General features: G+C 42.4%; 1 protein-coding gene across 2 annotated transcripts in view; it reads left to right on the plus strand.

Moving 5' to 3' along the window:
- GRAMD4 (GRAM domain containing 4) overlaps nt 1–16711 on the plus strand; it is a 57709-nt gene that overhangs the window by 9063 nt on the left and 31935 nt on the right. For both annotated transcript variants that reach the window (XM_009324382.1, XM_009324383.1), the window contains exon 2: nt 2374–2494. In XM_009324382.1, coding sequence (XP_009322657.1) covers nt 2374–2494 — 121 coding nt within the window. The remainder of the gene's footprint in view (nt 1–2373; nt 2495–16711) is intronic.

Genomic DNA, 16711 nt, shown 5'->3' on the forward strand with positions numbered 1-16711 from the left:
AAATTTTTTCCCCCAGGGGGCCTCCCCCTGCCGCTGATGGGCTCGGCCTTGGCCAGCGGCGGGTCCTTCCTGGAGCCGGCTGGCATTGGCTGTATCGGACATGGGGGAAGCTTCTAGCAGCTTCTCACAGAAGCCACCCCCATGGCCCCCCCGCTACTAAAACCTTGCCATGCAAACCCAATACATGTGCAGAGCCCAGGACCATTCCTGATGAGCACAGCAGCTTGCTTTTTGACCTGTACATTATTTTATTTATTTATCTGTTTGTTTATTTTTAAGCAGTGGCACTGTTTCTTTAGACAGCTCTGTTGAACTCCTGCGTGCTAAGAGCAGAGATTGTCCCTTTGTACCAGATATGGACATACAATATAGAAAGCCATGCTTTAATGCCTGGGCAGCAATCTGTATTTTAGTAACGCTTTCCTTTTGCCTGTCTGTAGAGCGTGTTGTAAGGGTGCTGTTGTTTGACTTCAGCCACACCTCCTTCCTTGGGGCTCTCCAAGTGTCTGGGAAGTGATAACACTAAATCTTCTGGCCTAAATAAATACGACCTAGCTCTATAGATAAGAAATCAGCAGAGAGGTTAATTGCCATCCCATAGTCCTCTGAAAACAGACAGCTGTTACTCTTCAGCAGTGGCTGGAGTGGTTACAAATGGCATGTCTTACTGCACCTTTCTGGCTAAAGGCAGCTGTGAACGGGAAATCTGGAGCATGGGCAGGAGGATGCTGTGGTGCAGCTCCCTGTGTGAGGACTGCCCTGGGATCTGTCTCTGCTATGGCATGGTTCATGCTGGCTCCAAAACGGGAAGCAGCACAGGGCTGCTGCTGAGCTAACAGCTTCTGATCCTCATCGGGGCCGGCAGCATTGGCAGAGTGCTGTGTGGGTGTAACTGTGCTGCTTGCAGGACTGGAAATAGCATCTCTGCCTGGCACTGTATTGAGCAAGCCCAGGTGGGGAGTTGGTACCAGGTAAACGCCATGCAGTAAATGCCTACAGAGTGCTTATTTGCCTGTATAGACAAATTCTGAGGCTTAAACTCAGCATCTGTTCAGCTCAAGCAAGAAAGCAGATGTTTAATAGGTATCTCCACACTGTTTTATTTTAAAAGTGCAAATCATTCCCAACAGGGAAAGTACTTTGCTGTCTGTGAGCTGTTGGTACATCTTTCCTAAACCACAGAAAATGTCTTTTAATTAACTCTCTTGTAAATTAGTTGAATTTATATATATATGTAATTCAAGCTGTCATGGTTAAATGTATGCAAGCTGACTTTTGAAAGCAATACAGCTCCTGTATATTTTCAGAGCTCAAACAAGGGGTAGGGGAATGGTTAGGATAGGTAAATAAATCCCTTTTTGTCTTGAGATCATGTCTTAGGTGTAGGCTTCTGTAATCTAGCACCTGTTTTGAGTATAAGTTGTTGGAGAAGCTCCTATAATTTTCATTGACAGACTTTTTGTACGTGGTGAGGCCTGCACACAGTGCCTGAACAACCATTACCTGGGCAATGCCCTCACGCAGCCTTTCTCTTGCTGTCTGAAAATGTCCACTTTATGGGAGAAGGACAGTATTACCTGGCTTCTGCTGTGTGGGCTTGGGGTTTTTCTGTGCTCCCTTCATGGAGGTGGCAGTTGTCACTGCTCTTCTTAACTAATCAAGTCGCTCTTTAATTCTTGTGTTCTGCAGTATTTCTAGTGCCGAGTTCATTTGAGGGGTGCTGGTAAATCAGTCGAGACACATAATCTCCTGACTCCCCCCTCTCCTGGCCTGCCAGGATGAGCTTCTGGGCCCCAACCACATCCTTCAGCAGTAACTGGGCAGTACTGGAGGTGGGAGAGCAGCGGTCCCCTGCACTGATCTTCCTTGCAGAGAGACCACGCTCTTCAGAATTACACATCCATAAATGGATATTAAAATATACAATACGTGTTTTCTAATAACTTGGTGAGTATCTGGAAAAGTATCACTTTTGCTAGCTTCACAATTTTATATGTAAAGTATGTTGCATTGACCGTTCATTGAATGGGAAGAGGAGAGGGATGGTATAAATATGCCTTTTAAATCAGCAGAAGAAAGGCTAAATGATGATGCAGCAGAACTGGTAAGGGGGAGAAAAAAAAAAGTGTTTTCTGTAACTCCCTCAGGTCTGCAGAAGTGCATTTTGTAAACTCACATGGGAGAGATGCTGTGTATTTGATTAACTTTCACTCATTTTGGTAGTTTAATGCTGAATAAGAGGTATGCAGTGTTGTTGATAGTTGGACATTTCTCACGTGGCTGTTTCTTTACTGCCCCAGCAGTAAGTTGATGTATTTAAATGACAAAAAAAATGTGCCTCTGAGCTGTCAGTGTGTTCTGGCTTTCTTATAGGCTGGTCCAGGGACCATCGTCATGGCTTCAGGAGTCCAGGATTTTAACAGAACGGAATCCGACAGACTGAATGAGATCAAAGGTCACCTGGAAATAGCCTTACTGGAAAAACACTTTTTACGTAAGTATAAAATTAATGCTCTGTGGAAAGGAATGGCTTAAGCCTGCTGAAATAAGGCTTCTCTAAACTGCAGAAGTTGGCATCAGAATTTTGAGGTGGGCTGATGTGCGGATAGCACGTGGGCTGACACTTCTCTAGGACGAACTTAAAAGCATTCCCAAGTTTTCTGGGTCACTTGGATATTTTTTTCCTCGTTGCATTCCTCAAAACATATCTCACTATATGACAAAAGCTGCTTAGTTGAAGTCTTGGTGTTGACATCTTCAGGTTATCTTAGAATTAACTCAGCCTTAACGTGGTTGCAATAGGTGTTTTTTGTCTAGTAATAATTGTAAGAAGGAAGAGATTTCTGAAGGGGCGACCAATGCATTTCCTTGGCAACTGTTTCAACACGTCTTAAAACACGTCTCTTAACAGTATGTGAATTACTGGTAAGTGATGTAAGAAATACAGATAAGAGTATCTGTAGATTTCAAGTGTTACTTGTTTGGTTTTGTGTGTGTGTGTATATGTATATATGAGACAAAATTGTCATTCATGGCTAGAGACACCCCTAAGACTTTTGGGGTTTTATCTCAGCAGATCTGAGCTGCTGACTTGTAAGACAGGATAGTTAAAACCGAAAAAATGGGAGACAAGCATTCCTTTAACTTGGTAGAAGTAGAGATCTCTGTAATAAATCAATGAGAATTCTTGCTCCGTTTCTTCCCAAAATGGTCATTTTAATGGATTATTTTTGAACTTCAAAATATGAGGGTTGTTTTTGTGTGTTCGAAGCTTGTTGGGTATTTTCTAAGGAGTAGAAATAACAACAAGGCTATAGATTCTATTCGATTTCTAGATTATAATCTAACAAGAAGACTTGTGTTTTATATTCAGCGTATTCTCAAGGATTTGGAGCTAATTTTCTGTGACTTTTTTATCATTTGGCAAGATTTCTTTGGGTTTTTTTTCCTTGTGTATGAGAGGAAGGCATGAGAAAGGAGACTGGGCAAGAATTTATAGTGAGCTGCTATCAGCTTCCAGTGGTATCTGGAAGAGGTATCATGATTGGATAATCAAGCAAAAGCTGAAAGCTCTGTTTGACTTGCTTTGTTGGTTTCAGTGATTTATTTGAATTCTTATTTAGCTGTGCAGTACAGAGTTACCATGTACTCCCTCCATCCCCAAAGACATATTGCTTAAGCTCCTGTTATCTAATTGTTTTTTAAACTAGATGGGACGTTTGTGATTTCCTGATGTAGTCTGATGTGTAACAGAAACAGTAGGACTTCCCAGACCAATTTCTGGTTTGAACTAGGACATGCTTTTTGCTATAAAAACATGGTATGGTTTCCAAACACTTCCATAGCTCAGTCCTTAGTATGTGGTGACAGTAACTGCATGGGGCACACATTTTTGTGAATATTTGTGAATATTTTTACTCTTCAGGTTCTTGCTGTAGTTTGAAAACCTTCTGATCAACTGTTACCACTTTTAGCTGCACCTTTTTCCTTTGCACAGACCTTTGTAGCAAACTCCAAAGTAAAGGGTAACGAAGCTCACCCTTTCACATAAACTTTGAGCAGATGGTTGGAGGTTCAGGCCAACAGGGCAGTTTAGCTGAGTGGCGTGGGTCAGTCCTGGGTGTCTCCAGCCCTTACCGCTAGGTCAAGAGCTCTTCACCAAAGCCTGAGGTTTGCTGTAGCTGCAGTTATAGTGTTGTCCTGGCAAGTTGGTTGTAACTCTGTACATAAAAACAAGAGAAAGAATGATAAACTGGTAGAGAAATAAGCGCAGTAAAGCTTATCCCTTATTCCCCTACACCCCATTCAAAATTCTGGGCTGAAATATGTAACTATGTTTGTCAGTTGGAGTGAAGTAGGAGCTCACTTTTTGGATATGGTTCCTGTATTATTCTATTTTCTTCTTCCTTCTCTGATTTTTTTTTTTTTTTTAAAATACTAGAAATGCTTCAGTTTTTTTTTTTCTTCCCAAAAGTGAACCAGTGGTGAGCAGAAAAACATTCTTGAAATGTGCAGTTTGTTTACTTAATTTGCCCTTGGAAGAAAGCCTGATTTTTATTTTTTTTTAAATCCTGTTGCTGCAATAGGTGTTTTTTAAGAAGGCTAGTCACTCAGCTGTATTTGCATACTATTTTTAATTATGGTATTCCTTAAGAACACCTTGCTATAATTGTATTTTTACATAAACCGTTTGCCACTTCCTCTTACTCCATTTCCTCCAGGTAGGTGTGCAAAAATCAAAGCATCTGCTAGTATGTGGGGGAAATATTTAAAGTTCCATGGATTTGTTTTTTAATGTGTTGGGTTTCTAATCACTGTCAGCCTGATCCTGTAACTTTTTTTTTTCCTCTTCTATACCTGTCGTGGTTTAACCCCAGTCAGCAACTAAGCACCACACAGCCGCTTGCTCCCCCTCTCCCTCCCCCCTGCCCCCAGTGGGATGGGGGAGAGAATCAGAAGAAATAAAGTAAGAAAACTCGTGGGTTGAGATAAGAACAGTTTAGTACTTGAAATAATACAATAATAATAATAATAAATTCTAACGGAAAGTAAAAAAAACGAGAGAAAGAAAAAACAAAAAAAAAACAGGGAAAAAAAAAAAAAAGCAACTGCTCATGACCCACAGACTGATGCCCAGTCAGTCCCTGAGCAGCGATCGCTGCCCCCTGGCCAACTCCCCCCAGTTTATGTACTGAGCATGACGTCACATGGTATGGAATGTTTCTTTGGCCAGTTTGGGTCAGCTGTCCTGGCTGTGCCCCCTCCCAGCTTCTTGTGCACCTCCAGCCTTCTCAGTCGGTAGAGCATGGGAAGCTGAAAAGTCCTTGACTAGTGTAAGCACTGCTCAGCAACAACTAAAACATCGGTGTGTTATCAACATTGTTCTCATGCTAAATCCAAAACACAGCACTGTACCAGCTACTAGGAAGAAAATTAACTCTATCCCTGCCGAAACCAGGACAATACCTCTTATTTGTATGGGTGTGTTATTAGCCAGGAGGTTTAAAGAGGAGAGATTTCCTTCCAGCTATATGTTGTGTATAATGTACACATACACAACACAGCTGCAAGTCAGTGTGGGTTTGTAGTTGCACGTGCCTGGCTAAAGGAATAGCAAACTGTTAGTCTTCTCTAAACTCCATTCAGCCATTAGTAGGCACAAGTAAAAGGTGCAGTTTGGCTCGGTAGTGTTTTCAGTGAAATACATCCCAAACCTAACTGTAGCCTCTACAAGCTGCAGAGGAAATCTGGAGCAAGTAGTTACTGGAGACAAACGATTGTCAGTAAAGGGAGAATATCTTCATCTAAGATGCCAGATGAATCTCCTCCCTAGCGAAGAGAGAATCTAAACATCCGGAGGGGTGAAGGTGGAGAGGAATTGCTTAGCGTGTTGCATAGCTGTAAATGCAAATAAAATGTGACTGGAAATGCGAGGGGTTTAAGCTGCAGACTGACAGGAGGATGAGGCACAAGGAGGAAGGGATCTTGGATAATGACGTCTTAAGCAAGGGAGGGATCAGCTGACTCTTCCAGCCAAAAGGGCTAAAGTTGCTTTTCTTGTCTGTGTGGGAATGGTCTTAATCTCTGTGATCTAACGGCTCCTTCTGAGCCATAATACAGGAATGCTGAAAACATTCAATGCATGTTGGGTCTGGCGAGACTGCGGTATCGGCGTGGGTTCCTGCAGAACAAGGCTCGAACGCCTGCTGAATGAAAAGTGGGAAGAGCTCAGTCTGCTGGACCTCCAAATGCACGTGGATGGGTAAAGCTTTGTCTTGGAGCTGTCGCCATCAGAATCATCTATTGCTAAAGGACTTCGTGTATTACTATAACCTTGTTTTTAATGCATGTGAGCACTGCCTTGGTGCTAGCTGAAGGTTCAGGTTTGGAAGGCAACTACTGCACTGGGGCAGCTAGTTTAATGTGCTAAGGCTAGTAGTGGTTTTAGTGCTTCCATTTTAAAACCTAGTTGTATCTAAACAAGGAGTAAAAACTTTCTTGCTGTTCTTGCATTTGAAAGAGAAAAATGATAGGCAGTATCTTTTTGGGTTTGCACCTCACTGAGGTACACGTTCTGCTTTTATTCCCATTACTGTTTGTGCCTGCTTATGGAGGGCACTTTTGCAGATATCAGCACTCTGGTCCTGGTGCTACAAGCTGCTTTGTAAGCACGCATGCATCCTATGGTTTACATGAAGTATTAGCTACTTCTCATTCAAGGATGTTCAAGCCTTTTGCAATGCTAATTTTAGCAGCTCAGGGAAGAGGAGTTGGTGGTAGCAGCAGCTAAGAGTAAACAAACCACGTGGCTGTTAGAGAAGAGGGTTAGTCATGAACTGGTAAATTGAAGAAACGCCGCATGAGGATGAAGAGCTTTAGGAGGAAATAAAGTCCTCTCACACAAGGGTTTTGCGTTCCATGCTGTACAGCAGGCTGTGGCAGGATTCTCTAGGGGCTTAAAAAACTGCTGGTTTTGGTTGTGATTTTTATACCAGCATTACAAAAGAAGTCAGGTTTATGCTTCTTTCCCATTGAAATTTCTGCTCCCCACACTCTTCATTCTCATGTGCCTTTTTAAACCATGTATGTGAATAACTCCACAGTGTTTTCTCTGGCTTCTGCTTTTTGGTATAAATGACCTGGTGATTCTTTGTAAGAAGAGCGACCTAGCAGAATACAGACCTTATGAAAGTCGAGCTCTAAAAACCCTATGTGGTCCTTGGGCAGAACTGAGGTGTTAGAAAGTGGTAAACCTTAGAGGCGAAGTGTGTGGTGGTGGTTGTGACCAGCAAAAGACCTGTACTACAAAGTCCTGTTCTGTAAAGAAATGCTAATACCTCCTCGAACAGCCCCAGTAATTGTATGCAACAAATTGACTATGAAGCTGAGTCAGAGTCCAATTACCAACTGTGTCAGAACACCCTTGGTGTAATTGCTCCTGATGTGAGGGTCAAACACCGGCGGTAGCAGAGCTAGAGAAGAGCAGAGGAATAGTTTCACTGCATTGGTTTTGCTGTCTTCTTACTGACCTGGCAGCCTATAGTCACCTTTGGTTCAGAAATCTTGAAGCAGAATGAAGAGTTGATTTGTGTAGCAGGTGAAGACTCCGGTAAGAGAGTAAGTAGCTGCTGTGTATATGTGAGGCACTTAAATACCAGCTGTGGGCCATAGTAGCCATTTGTTGCTAGATGATCAACCCTGGCCAAGGGATCCTGAAGCTGCAGCACGGGCTCCTAAAGTGTGCTGATGCTGGTGAGCACCGAGGCTGCTGTGGCAGTGGAGCCTACCCTGGGCTTCTCCCACCCTTTACTCCTCCCTCCAAGCCTCCTTTCTTTCAGCTTAAAATCCTGGACTCCCAGACGCTAACAGGGTGTTCCTGGGAGATCTGCACGTGTCTCTTGCCCTTGTGGAGTTCCTCTGATGAGGACTGTGGTTTACATATGGTAACTGGTGGGGAATCTTCTTGAATGTTTTCCCTGGGCACCCAGAGAAGCAGCAGGAAAAAGATGTGAGTCCAGGCTTTGCTGCAGAGCTGTCTGTTCACCCGAGCCGCTCTCGCTTGCTTTGTACTAACAGATTTGTTCAGAAGTTTTTCTAGGTCTGACTTCTGACTGACAGGCTTCTCATAAAACTAGGGAAAGTTTATTAAGAGGTGTAGGAAAGGTTTTGCTTATACCTAGAGATGCTTACATGATGCACCACGTATATTGAATTCGTATCTAGCCTTCCTGGACAAAAAAACCCTCCAAAGCTCTAGCTCAGTTTTCCTTGAAACATCGTTGGAAGATGCAGTCATGAGCAGGTTAGAGCACTTGTCTGGGGTTTAGGAGGCCTCAGTACAGATGAAGGAAGATTCAGACCTCCATTTCTCATCTGCAAGGACTTTGCTCTGACTGGTGGAGCATGGGTCATGCTCTTGCTTGCTCTTAACTTGGCTTCCAAGAGCACAAGCTTCCCAAGACCAGGGGAGAGAGAAAGGGTATGACTTCAGCCCGGCGCGGCAGCAGGCTGGAGTTCTGGGCTAGTCCTTGCTCCGGGTCTGGCTTGTGCAGTCCTGCCCTCATAATTTGACAAAGCATGTGAATGGTGGTGGCGTGAAGATGCCAGAATGCTGGAGGGCCCAACCCAGGAGGATCACGTGCTGTCACGCCACCTTTTCATGGGGCTGATTAACCAAAGTGCGGCAGTGCGCTGACAGACACGTATTGTTTTAGCTCCTCCACCAGCTCAAACAGATGCCACCTACACATAGCGTTATGTAGATGGGGTGTGCTCTTGCTTCTGCCTTTTTTTGGGTGCCCAACTTGGCTTCGTGAATTGTGGAGTCAGTGTGAAAGCTCAGGCAGGGCAGCGGTCAGCACTGCTGTGCCTGTCCCTTTTCGTACAACTGGGCTGGAGATTTCGGGAGCCCCATGTGGAACCTGACCTTCCTGGCTTAGTAACATAAAAGCCTTGGAAGAGCCTGCTGCTATTGCCGAGCCAGGCGTTGAAATGTTTATAGCCTGTTTCACTTCTGCCAAAAACGGAGTGAAAACAGTTCCTGCAATAATGACAAAATCTTTGCAGTTCCCTTCATTTTAGATAGATTCTGCAACTCTTCTGGCATTTTTAGTCTCTGAAATTTCTGAAAATTCATAGAGCAGCAGTACTTTTCATGACTTTTAAGCTGGCAAAAGTGTATCTAGCAATAGAAAACTTCCCACTTGACGTTTTGAGAAGGCGATCTGTCTTAGTAAGCTATTGATTTTTAAGATAGTTCAGATATTTTCAGGAAGCTTAATTTAAAATCCTTCCATAATGAAGGGGAAATGGTCCTGTGTCTGTTAAAACACAATAAAGCTCCACTGAAAACACTATATGTAAAGGTAAAGTTACTAATTTGTTCTTAGTGTAACTGTTTTTTACATACCATAGTAATGACATCTTAATTCTTTCTAACCTCACCCACTTGAAGTGGGACATAACAGGAGTGGTGAGAGAGGAGACTAGACCAGTTTGCACAGAGGAAGATGATCTTGTCAAATATGATGTGCTTTGTAAATCAGTCTCCCTCATCACATGAAATAGAAGAATACTTCACATGAAACTCTACTACTGAGGTGAGGAGAATAGTACCAGGGGAATGCAATTGCATTGAGAAGCAGAGTGATGGTTCAGACTTAGCCTTCCCTCCGCTGCTTCTGGATCAGAGTTGGCTTGTTTCCTATCAGAGTAGAGAGAGCCCATGCTGCTCCCTGCCCTGTAGGTGTATGCAGAGAGACTCAAAAATTGGTCCTCAAAAGCTATGCGTATTGTAAGTACTGGAGCAGGAGCTCTGCCTTTGAAAGAGCAAAGAGAGACACAACAGAATGATGGAAACAAAAAGTAAAAAGAGGGATTGTTTAACTGCCAAACAGGGATTGTTTAACTGCCAAACCTGTGTTAGGGTTTTTTTTAAGGCAAATTGGCATGACTGTTTCCAAATGTGACAGGTCACTTCTCCCGTTTTGATGTGTGCAGGTAAACCAGACTGAGCTGGAGAAAGGTTATAGTGAAAATGTGTTTTTTATATTGAACTGTTTCATTTTTCCACTCTACCAAAATGCCTATATAAAACAGGGTAGAGAGGAGGAAAGGATATGCACTTAATAAATGTAGTTCATCTTTAATGTTTCTGTCTGTTTTTTTGGCTTTTTATGACGCCAATATTCCCATTAGAAAATCTTTTTCCCCCTTTTTTTCTGTATGAATAACTCATGCAAACAAGCAAGAGGCCTGACCGCAAGGGAAAACCATTAAATTGTCAAAGCAAGGTGTTCTCAAATGCAAAAAAAACCCCGAATAGTTCTTCCTCCAGTCTTCCTTCTTTGCTGACTTGTTTTTGTTTTGTTTGTTTGGGGTTTTTTTCCCCTTATCTGATTAGCATTTGGATGTCTTCCTTTTTGTCCCCATCCGTAGGCGGGTTGGGTTAAAAAAAAAAATCTTAGCATTATTTTCTTCTACACAATGTAGCTGAGCAAAGATCAGCTGAAGATAAAGGAGTTCAGGATGAGTCTTTTGGAACAATAGAAAAAGAATTTTTTGAGGAAGGAGGAATGAGAGTTCACTGAGGATTAGTTGTGTAGCTGAATGTGTGGACAATGCATTTTGATCCCTATATAGTAGTAGATCATGTGAGGTGTTGGATTTGGGGTGGTTTGGGGTTGTCTTTTTTTTTTTTTTTTTGCACTTATTCTTGATTTTACTTTTTCCATACAGGGGTTTCTTTGCTCACCTAGGACTGCTCACCACTGAATAAATAAGTTGTTGAATGATACAAAAAATATGACAGAAGTTCACTCTTGCTGTGGGGAATTTTCACTATGACACTAACTGCTAAAGGCTATGGAGGTGAATCAGGGCTTGTAGATGCCTCTGTTCCTTCTAAGTAGCTAATGCTTTCAGTGGCACCTTAGACTGTGCTCTTAGAAAGAGGAAACTGTAATTGCAATGTACCGGCAGTAGTTTTTGTGTAGTACTCTCTGATGCTGTAACATTGGCTGCTGTTCTGCTCCTTAGCGCTGTGCAGTATCCCTGGCAGAGGAAGGCCCTGCGCTGCAGGTGGGTGGTGGTTCAGAGGGTACCACCATAAGTCCCTCTTCTTGTGCTGGTGGAAGAGTACCTCTTCCTGACCATCGCCAAACAGGACGCTGGGCTCAGTAACTCTTTCATTTCACTTGATGTAGCTGCTAAATGTTTGTGTATGACACTTAGCCTCCTCAGTGTTGCTTCCCAAAATACCTATGGCAAAATAGAGAGAAAAAAAATATTCTCGTCTTTGTGCCTGAGTTGTCATAAAGGACCACCTCTGAGTTAGAAAAAGTCTGAGAGCTTCTACCTTCAATTTAACAGGACCTCCCCTTAATCTACTTCTTTTTAAAAACTAAATGGTGTAGTATGGAGTCCACATATAATATAGTTGCCAAAACAAATTCTAAGGAAGCACTTGGCAAAAGAGGGATCAGTGATGCTGAAACCCATCGATATGCCTCATCAAGTTCACTCGTGGCTTTTCTGAGTGGCTTTTTCTGGGAATAGAAAAATAAAAATCTAGAGTAGGAACACAGGTTGGCTTTAGTCTGTGGCTGTAAAAGGGTTGCTGGACTTAAAGTCAAAATAATGTGGATTCTTACTTTTCCAGCAAAGAATGCGAGGACAGTGTCTGGAAAAAGCCAGCATGAAGAACTCTTGCTTAAAATGCAGTCAGTTTACAGCGTTGTACTGAATCACCTTGGTAATAGTATCTGGTATTGTTATAGTAAGAAGGAATTTCTAAAACTGTGATCGGATAGTGCCACAGTTGGGCTGCGTCTCCCACCCTCTTCCCACTGTTGCTGCTGTCTGTCTGCTGAGATGACTTTCCAGACCACTCGTTGTCCAGCTCTGGAAGAGCTATGAAGAACAAGAAGGCTGGTATCCGTTTCGGAAGCGACCACCTAACCACACAAGACAAAGGAAGGGTTAGAGAGTCAAGCTGGAGTTTGGGGCTTGAGAAGGAAGGGTTTTAGGTTCTTCCTTCTTAAAATGCTAACAGTAGTCCTCCTAAGCAGGTGAGCTTCCTGCTTCCCAAGTGAAGTGTAGAAGTCCAAGCATGGAAGAGGACATGAACTTAAGAGGTGACTTAAAGAAGAAAGGACAGCTAATAAGTGGAGCTGCTAGAGCGATGGCTTAGACATGCCCTTTTCCTTCGCAAGCATCTGGCATGGAAAGAAGTAGAATGTCTTGCAATGTCTGGAATCAAAGGCTAATGTTTTACCTGAAGTCTTTTGGATAGATTTCTGGTAAGTCTTTGGCAGTCTCTGTGGTTCTCAAGTCACTGGTGGAAAGGACTTAAGCCCTGGGGAAGGAGAGTCAGAGATTAGAAGAGGAACAGGTAACAAATAGTACACAATTAAGCTGTATCCAGTTATAGCTATGAATTGTGAACTTGTATCCAGAGGAGTATATGAATTACGAAATAACTGTAAACAGGAAAAAAACAGGTTAGGGATTTTTATTGTGGGTCCTTCCTCCATCACTGCTTGTTGGTCAGACAATGTTCTTCGTATGTCTTTGCTTTATCACAAGTGGTGGAGCTGTTCCATGTCTTTGACAGCACTGTCATTTGCTGCTGGTGTTTAAGAAAAAGACTAAAAGCTCTTTAAGATAAATACTAAAAGCTCTTTAGTGTCTATGATGGTGAAAACAGACATGTTTTCAGACTCCTAGCATCTTGTTCGTAATGTCATATAGTTGGTTTAGTTGGGACAAAGTTAAAATATTAGCTTTCTGTAGGAGTTGGGAGTCTGGCAAGGGTAGAAGCTGCCTGTGCTGGAGAAAACTCCCAATGTCTGGCTCCGTCAGCACGGCTGGCGAGATCCAGTTTGACAGTGTGTGATTGGGATTTAGTGTGTTCAGTACCAATTAAACAACATACTTGAACTCTGGCAGTGTTCAAAGGGTCGTAGGGAGATTTGCCATAATTAACATAGACGTAGAAGGTTTATTTCTGTCTTGTTAAGTACTGGTGTTTCCCCATGTAAATATGACAGAGTGCATGTATGCTTTTTGGCATTTCTAGTTTTTAACTCTATCTCCTTAGATTTAGCACTAATCTGATTTGGTAGCTAGAAGCAGTGGTCTGCAGTCTCTAGCTATGCTCTGAAAGATTTATTTTTTTTATTGGTCACTTTGTCCCAGGGGGGGATTTTGCAGCGTACCTGTAGGCCTACGAAGGACTGCTGTTACGTAAAACAGCTACTAGGAGACTCCCTAATCCACCTCTAATCCCCCTATTGAGGGAGACATCTGCTTTACTGCACATGCAGAATTGAATTAGAAATCCAACCTGCAGCCACGCCTTCCCAGCCTGATGTATCATCCTTCTTTTCTAAATACTACTGAGATACTGTTCAGTCTCACCTGAATTAAATACTTTAGTATTTAAGAGCTTTTTATCAAAACATTTCTTACAAGCTTGTGTATTCTGGGCAGCAAACTGAAATTTTTCAGTTGCTCTAGTGGCTGATGACATACAATGATGCAACAAAATGCTGGATAGCTTGTCTTTTAACAATTACATGGTATCAACTAAACTTTCTGAATTGTTAAGTCTTTAAATTTAAATGATCAAATCCTTAGAGTGCAGGTGCGACAGTTGTGTTACACCTAATAGAGAATAAAATGCTGTAGAAAACCTGAAATGGATACCTTTTTTTGGTAACTTGTGAGATGCATCGCTGATGGTGGTCTTTCCTACAGGGACAGACCCTAGGACAAACTCCCCTAGGGTTTACAGTGCAATCATATGCAAGTCAATGTAGTTGAAACACTATAGTTGCCTTTTCTCACATTTTTCTCTCATTTTTAAAAGTGTAATATTATCCAGATATTGTCCTGCTTTTCTACAAAAGTTGTCTTTGTTAGATTTCAAAGCATTTTTTCAGGGTCATACCTGCCGTCATGACCTAAAGGGTTACCCGGCCTGCAAGTATATAGGGATTGTGACTGTGGGTTGGTAGGATTCTGTAACATACAAGGACACGGAGGGGTTTTACTCTAAATTTCTCTACTTTATTACAGATTTCCACAAATACCACAAAAATCACTACTAGCAACTATATCTGTGATTAATAAAGCGAATATATATATGAATGAAAAAATATATATGCATATATGTATATAAAGCTGTTACAAATTATTGGCAGCAATGAATAGTATGGCAGCAACCAAGTAGGTGTATATTATTACAGGTTACTACAAACTTATCACTAGTGAAGCAAACTTATCAGTAATACAGCAGCAAAAGTACTTATGATAGATTACTTACATGCGCATATATATGTATGTTCACAATAATACATAATTATTAGACAGATCTCAGAAGATGCCAAATCATCCCAGAGGGGAGAACAAACTGATCCCAGAGGGGGACCCAGCCATCCCAGAAGTGGGAGGACAAACCAAACCCTCCCCGGTGAGGGTCCAAGATCTCATAGAAAGTTTGTGTGGAGAGTTCAACCTATTTAGGAAAGGAAAAGTATGTGCAGCACGGGAAGTTCTCAGAGAGAGAAGCTTCATTTTGGATAAAAATTAAGTCATTTTTATATCATAGAGAAATAAGGAGGTGTAGGACACCACCATTTCAGCAGCCAATAGATGCTGTTAATTTGTATTTTTCACTCAGAATAGCCAATAGGTGTTGATGTTTTCTGTTCTGTCAGGCCAATTTTTATTTTTCCAGACTGTTTTTCTGTTCTTGCGGGTAGAACAGCCAATGGCATTTACCAATTCTTACTTTAACAGGATGTTTTCCCCTTTTTCCAGACTGTTTTTCACCTTTTCAGATGATAAGTTGCTGTTACAGTTCCTTGTTTTTGTGCTTATCAATGGTGTCTCAGGATGTCTCCGGTTTCTAGGTACCTCACTGTGTACTTCTAAGAGGCCAGCTGCACTTCTCAAGGATGCTTCTGGTTCCCAGGCCCAGTTCCCAGGCTGGCAGGCATTTTCTCTGTCAACATTTCAGCAGGCATGTTCTTCTGTTCAGTAATTTTCCCCTTCTGAGCAGGTCACTTTTACGGCTCCTCACATCACCTGCGTGTCCAGTTAAGACGTGCACTGAGCCTCTTGTAATATTTTAAAGTTTCTTGCCCAGCAGGAGATAGGGAGCTGAGATTGATATACCTGGGAGGGAAATTATGGAAGCTGATTAATCGTGGACCTGAAGCTTGACCTTTTATGTTTTACCCTTTTGTGTGGGTGTGGAGGGGGGAGGATGTTTGAATTTTGACTGTCTGAAGATGAAATCCAAGGAGCACTCTGTTCTCATCGTCAAGGAGGATACTCATCTGTAAAGCTCAGTAGATAGATACCATGGTGAAATGTTCTTACAGGCTCTTCTCAAGGGTCCGTGACCTCTGCTCTTTGTAGCCAAGTTCACTCGTTCTGCAGGAGGACCCCTCAGGGCTAGAGAAATGTCCTCTGTAAGTTCAGTTCAGCTTGGCCAAATTGTAGATTATTTCAGGGGAGAGAGCAAGGAAGAACACTTCCTTTCTTTTCTTTTTTTTTTTTTTTAATTCCTCTGTGGTTTCTGTTGCTTAGCAAATGTAAAGTATTTAACCAAACACAGAGGTTTTACAATGCCAGACCACACTGCTGCCAAAGTAGCAACAAACACTGCTTTAAAGAGTTGGAAGCGCCAGAGCAGTTGTAGTGGGGTGGATTTAAATCGCAAAGTCATGCATTAGAAAGTTAGGAAATGCCATGAAATGTGAAGCTGTGAAAATCCTTAATGATGAGATGCTATATTTTTTCTTTTGTTTTATAGGAGTTCTACCTCGTTTGTTGTGTACCCTTTAACTCTGCCCGTTTGCATAAAGAAATTCTGCATCTCTGGCACTGCTTGTCGTTCTAGTGCTCAAGTTTCTGGGGGTTTTGTTTTGTTTTTAATAGAACAAGATGTAGCGCCATCAGAACAACTGGAATTAAGGAAGCTGGAAGATCTGAGTAGACTTTCAAGGGCATTGAGGTTAATTTACACTACTTGTGGTTTTCTTATGTACACACAATGCATAGTCACTTCCTCTTTAAAAAAAAAAGTGCTTAATGAAGAACTTTTTCCCTTTCATGGCCTTGAGAAGATAACATCTGTATCAAGCTTTGGAACTTTTTGTGATATCTTCATGATATTGCACAAGCTCCAGTGCATTTGAAGTGCAACAGATGTTTCCCCTCAGCAGTGTGCATGCTCTTGTTCTGGGTGAAGGCGAGCCCTTGAAAGTAGGGTAAGCTAATTATAAATGTAGTTTTCTTGTTGGATTTAAAATTCCTTGTGGACACATAATTAGGAACAGCTCCATGTATAGGTATGCCCTTATGTCCATATCTTTCCATTTATTTACAGGAGAGACAATACCTGCTGCAACAGTGAAAGTTCCCTACCCTACCCTTGGGAATGAAGGCCCGTGTGAACCTCGTGAGGTTTAACAAGGCCAAGTGCAAGGTCCTGCACCTGGGTCGGGGCAACCCCCAGTATCAATGCAGGCTGGGGGATGAAGGGATTGAGAGCAGCCCTGCCGAGAAGGACTTGGGGGGTACTGGTGGATGAAAAGCTGGACATGAGCCAGCAATGTGCACGCACAGCCCAGAAGGCCAATCGTATCCTGGGCTGCATCAAAAGAAGCGTGGCCAGCAGGCCGAGGGAGGGGATTCTGCC

The sequence above is a fragment of the Pygoscelis adeliae genome, unplaced genomic scaffold (assembly GCF_000699105.1).
Source record: "Pygoscelis adeliae isolate BGI_AS28 unplaced genomic scaffold, ASM69910v1 Scaffold315, whole genome shotgun sequence".
In the NCBI taxonomy this organism is placed as follows: domain Eukaryota; kingdom Metazoa; phylum Chordata; class Aves; order Sphenisciformes; family Spheniscidae; genus Pygoscelis; species Pygoscelis adeliae.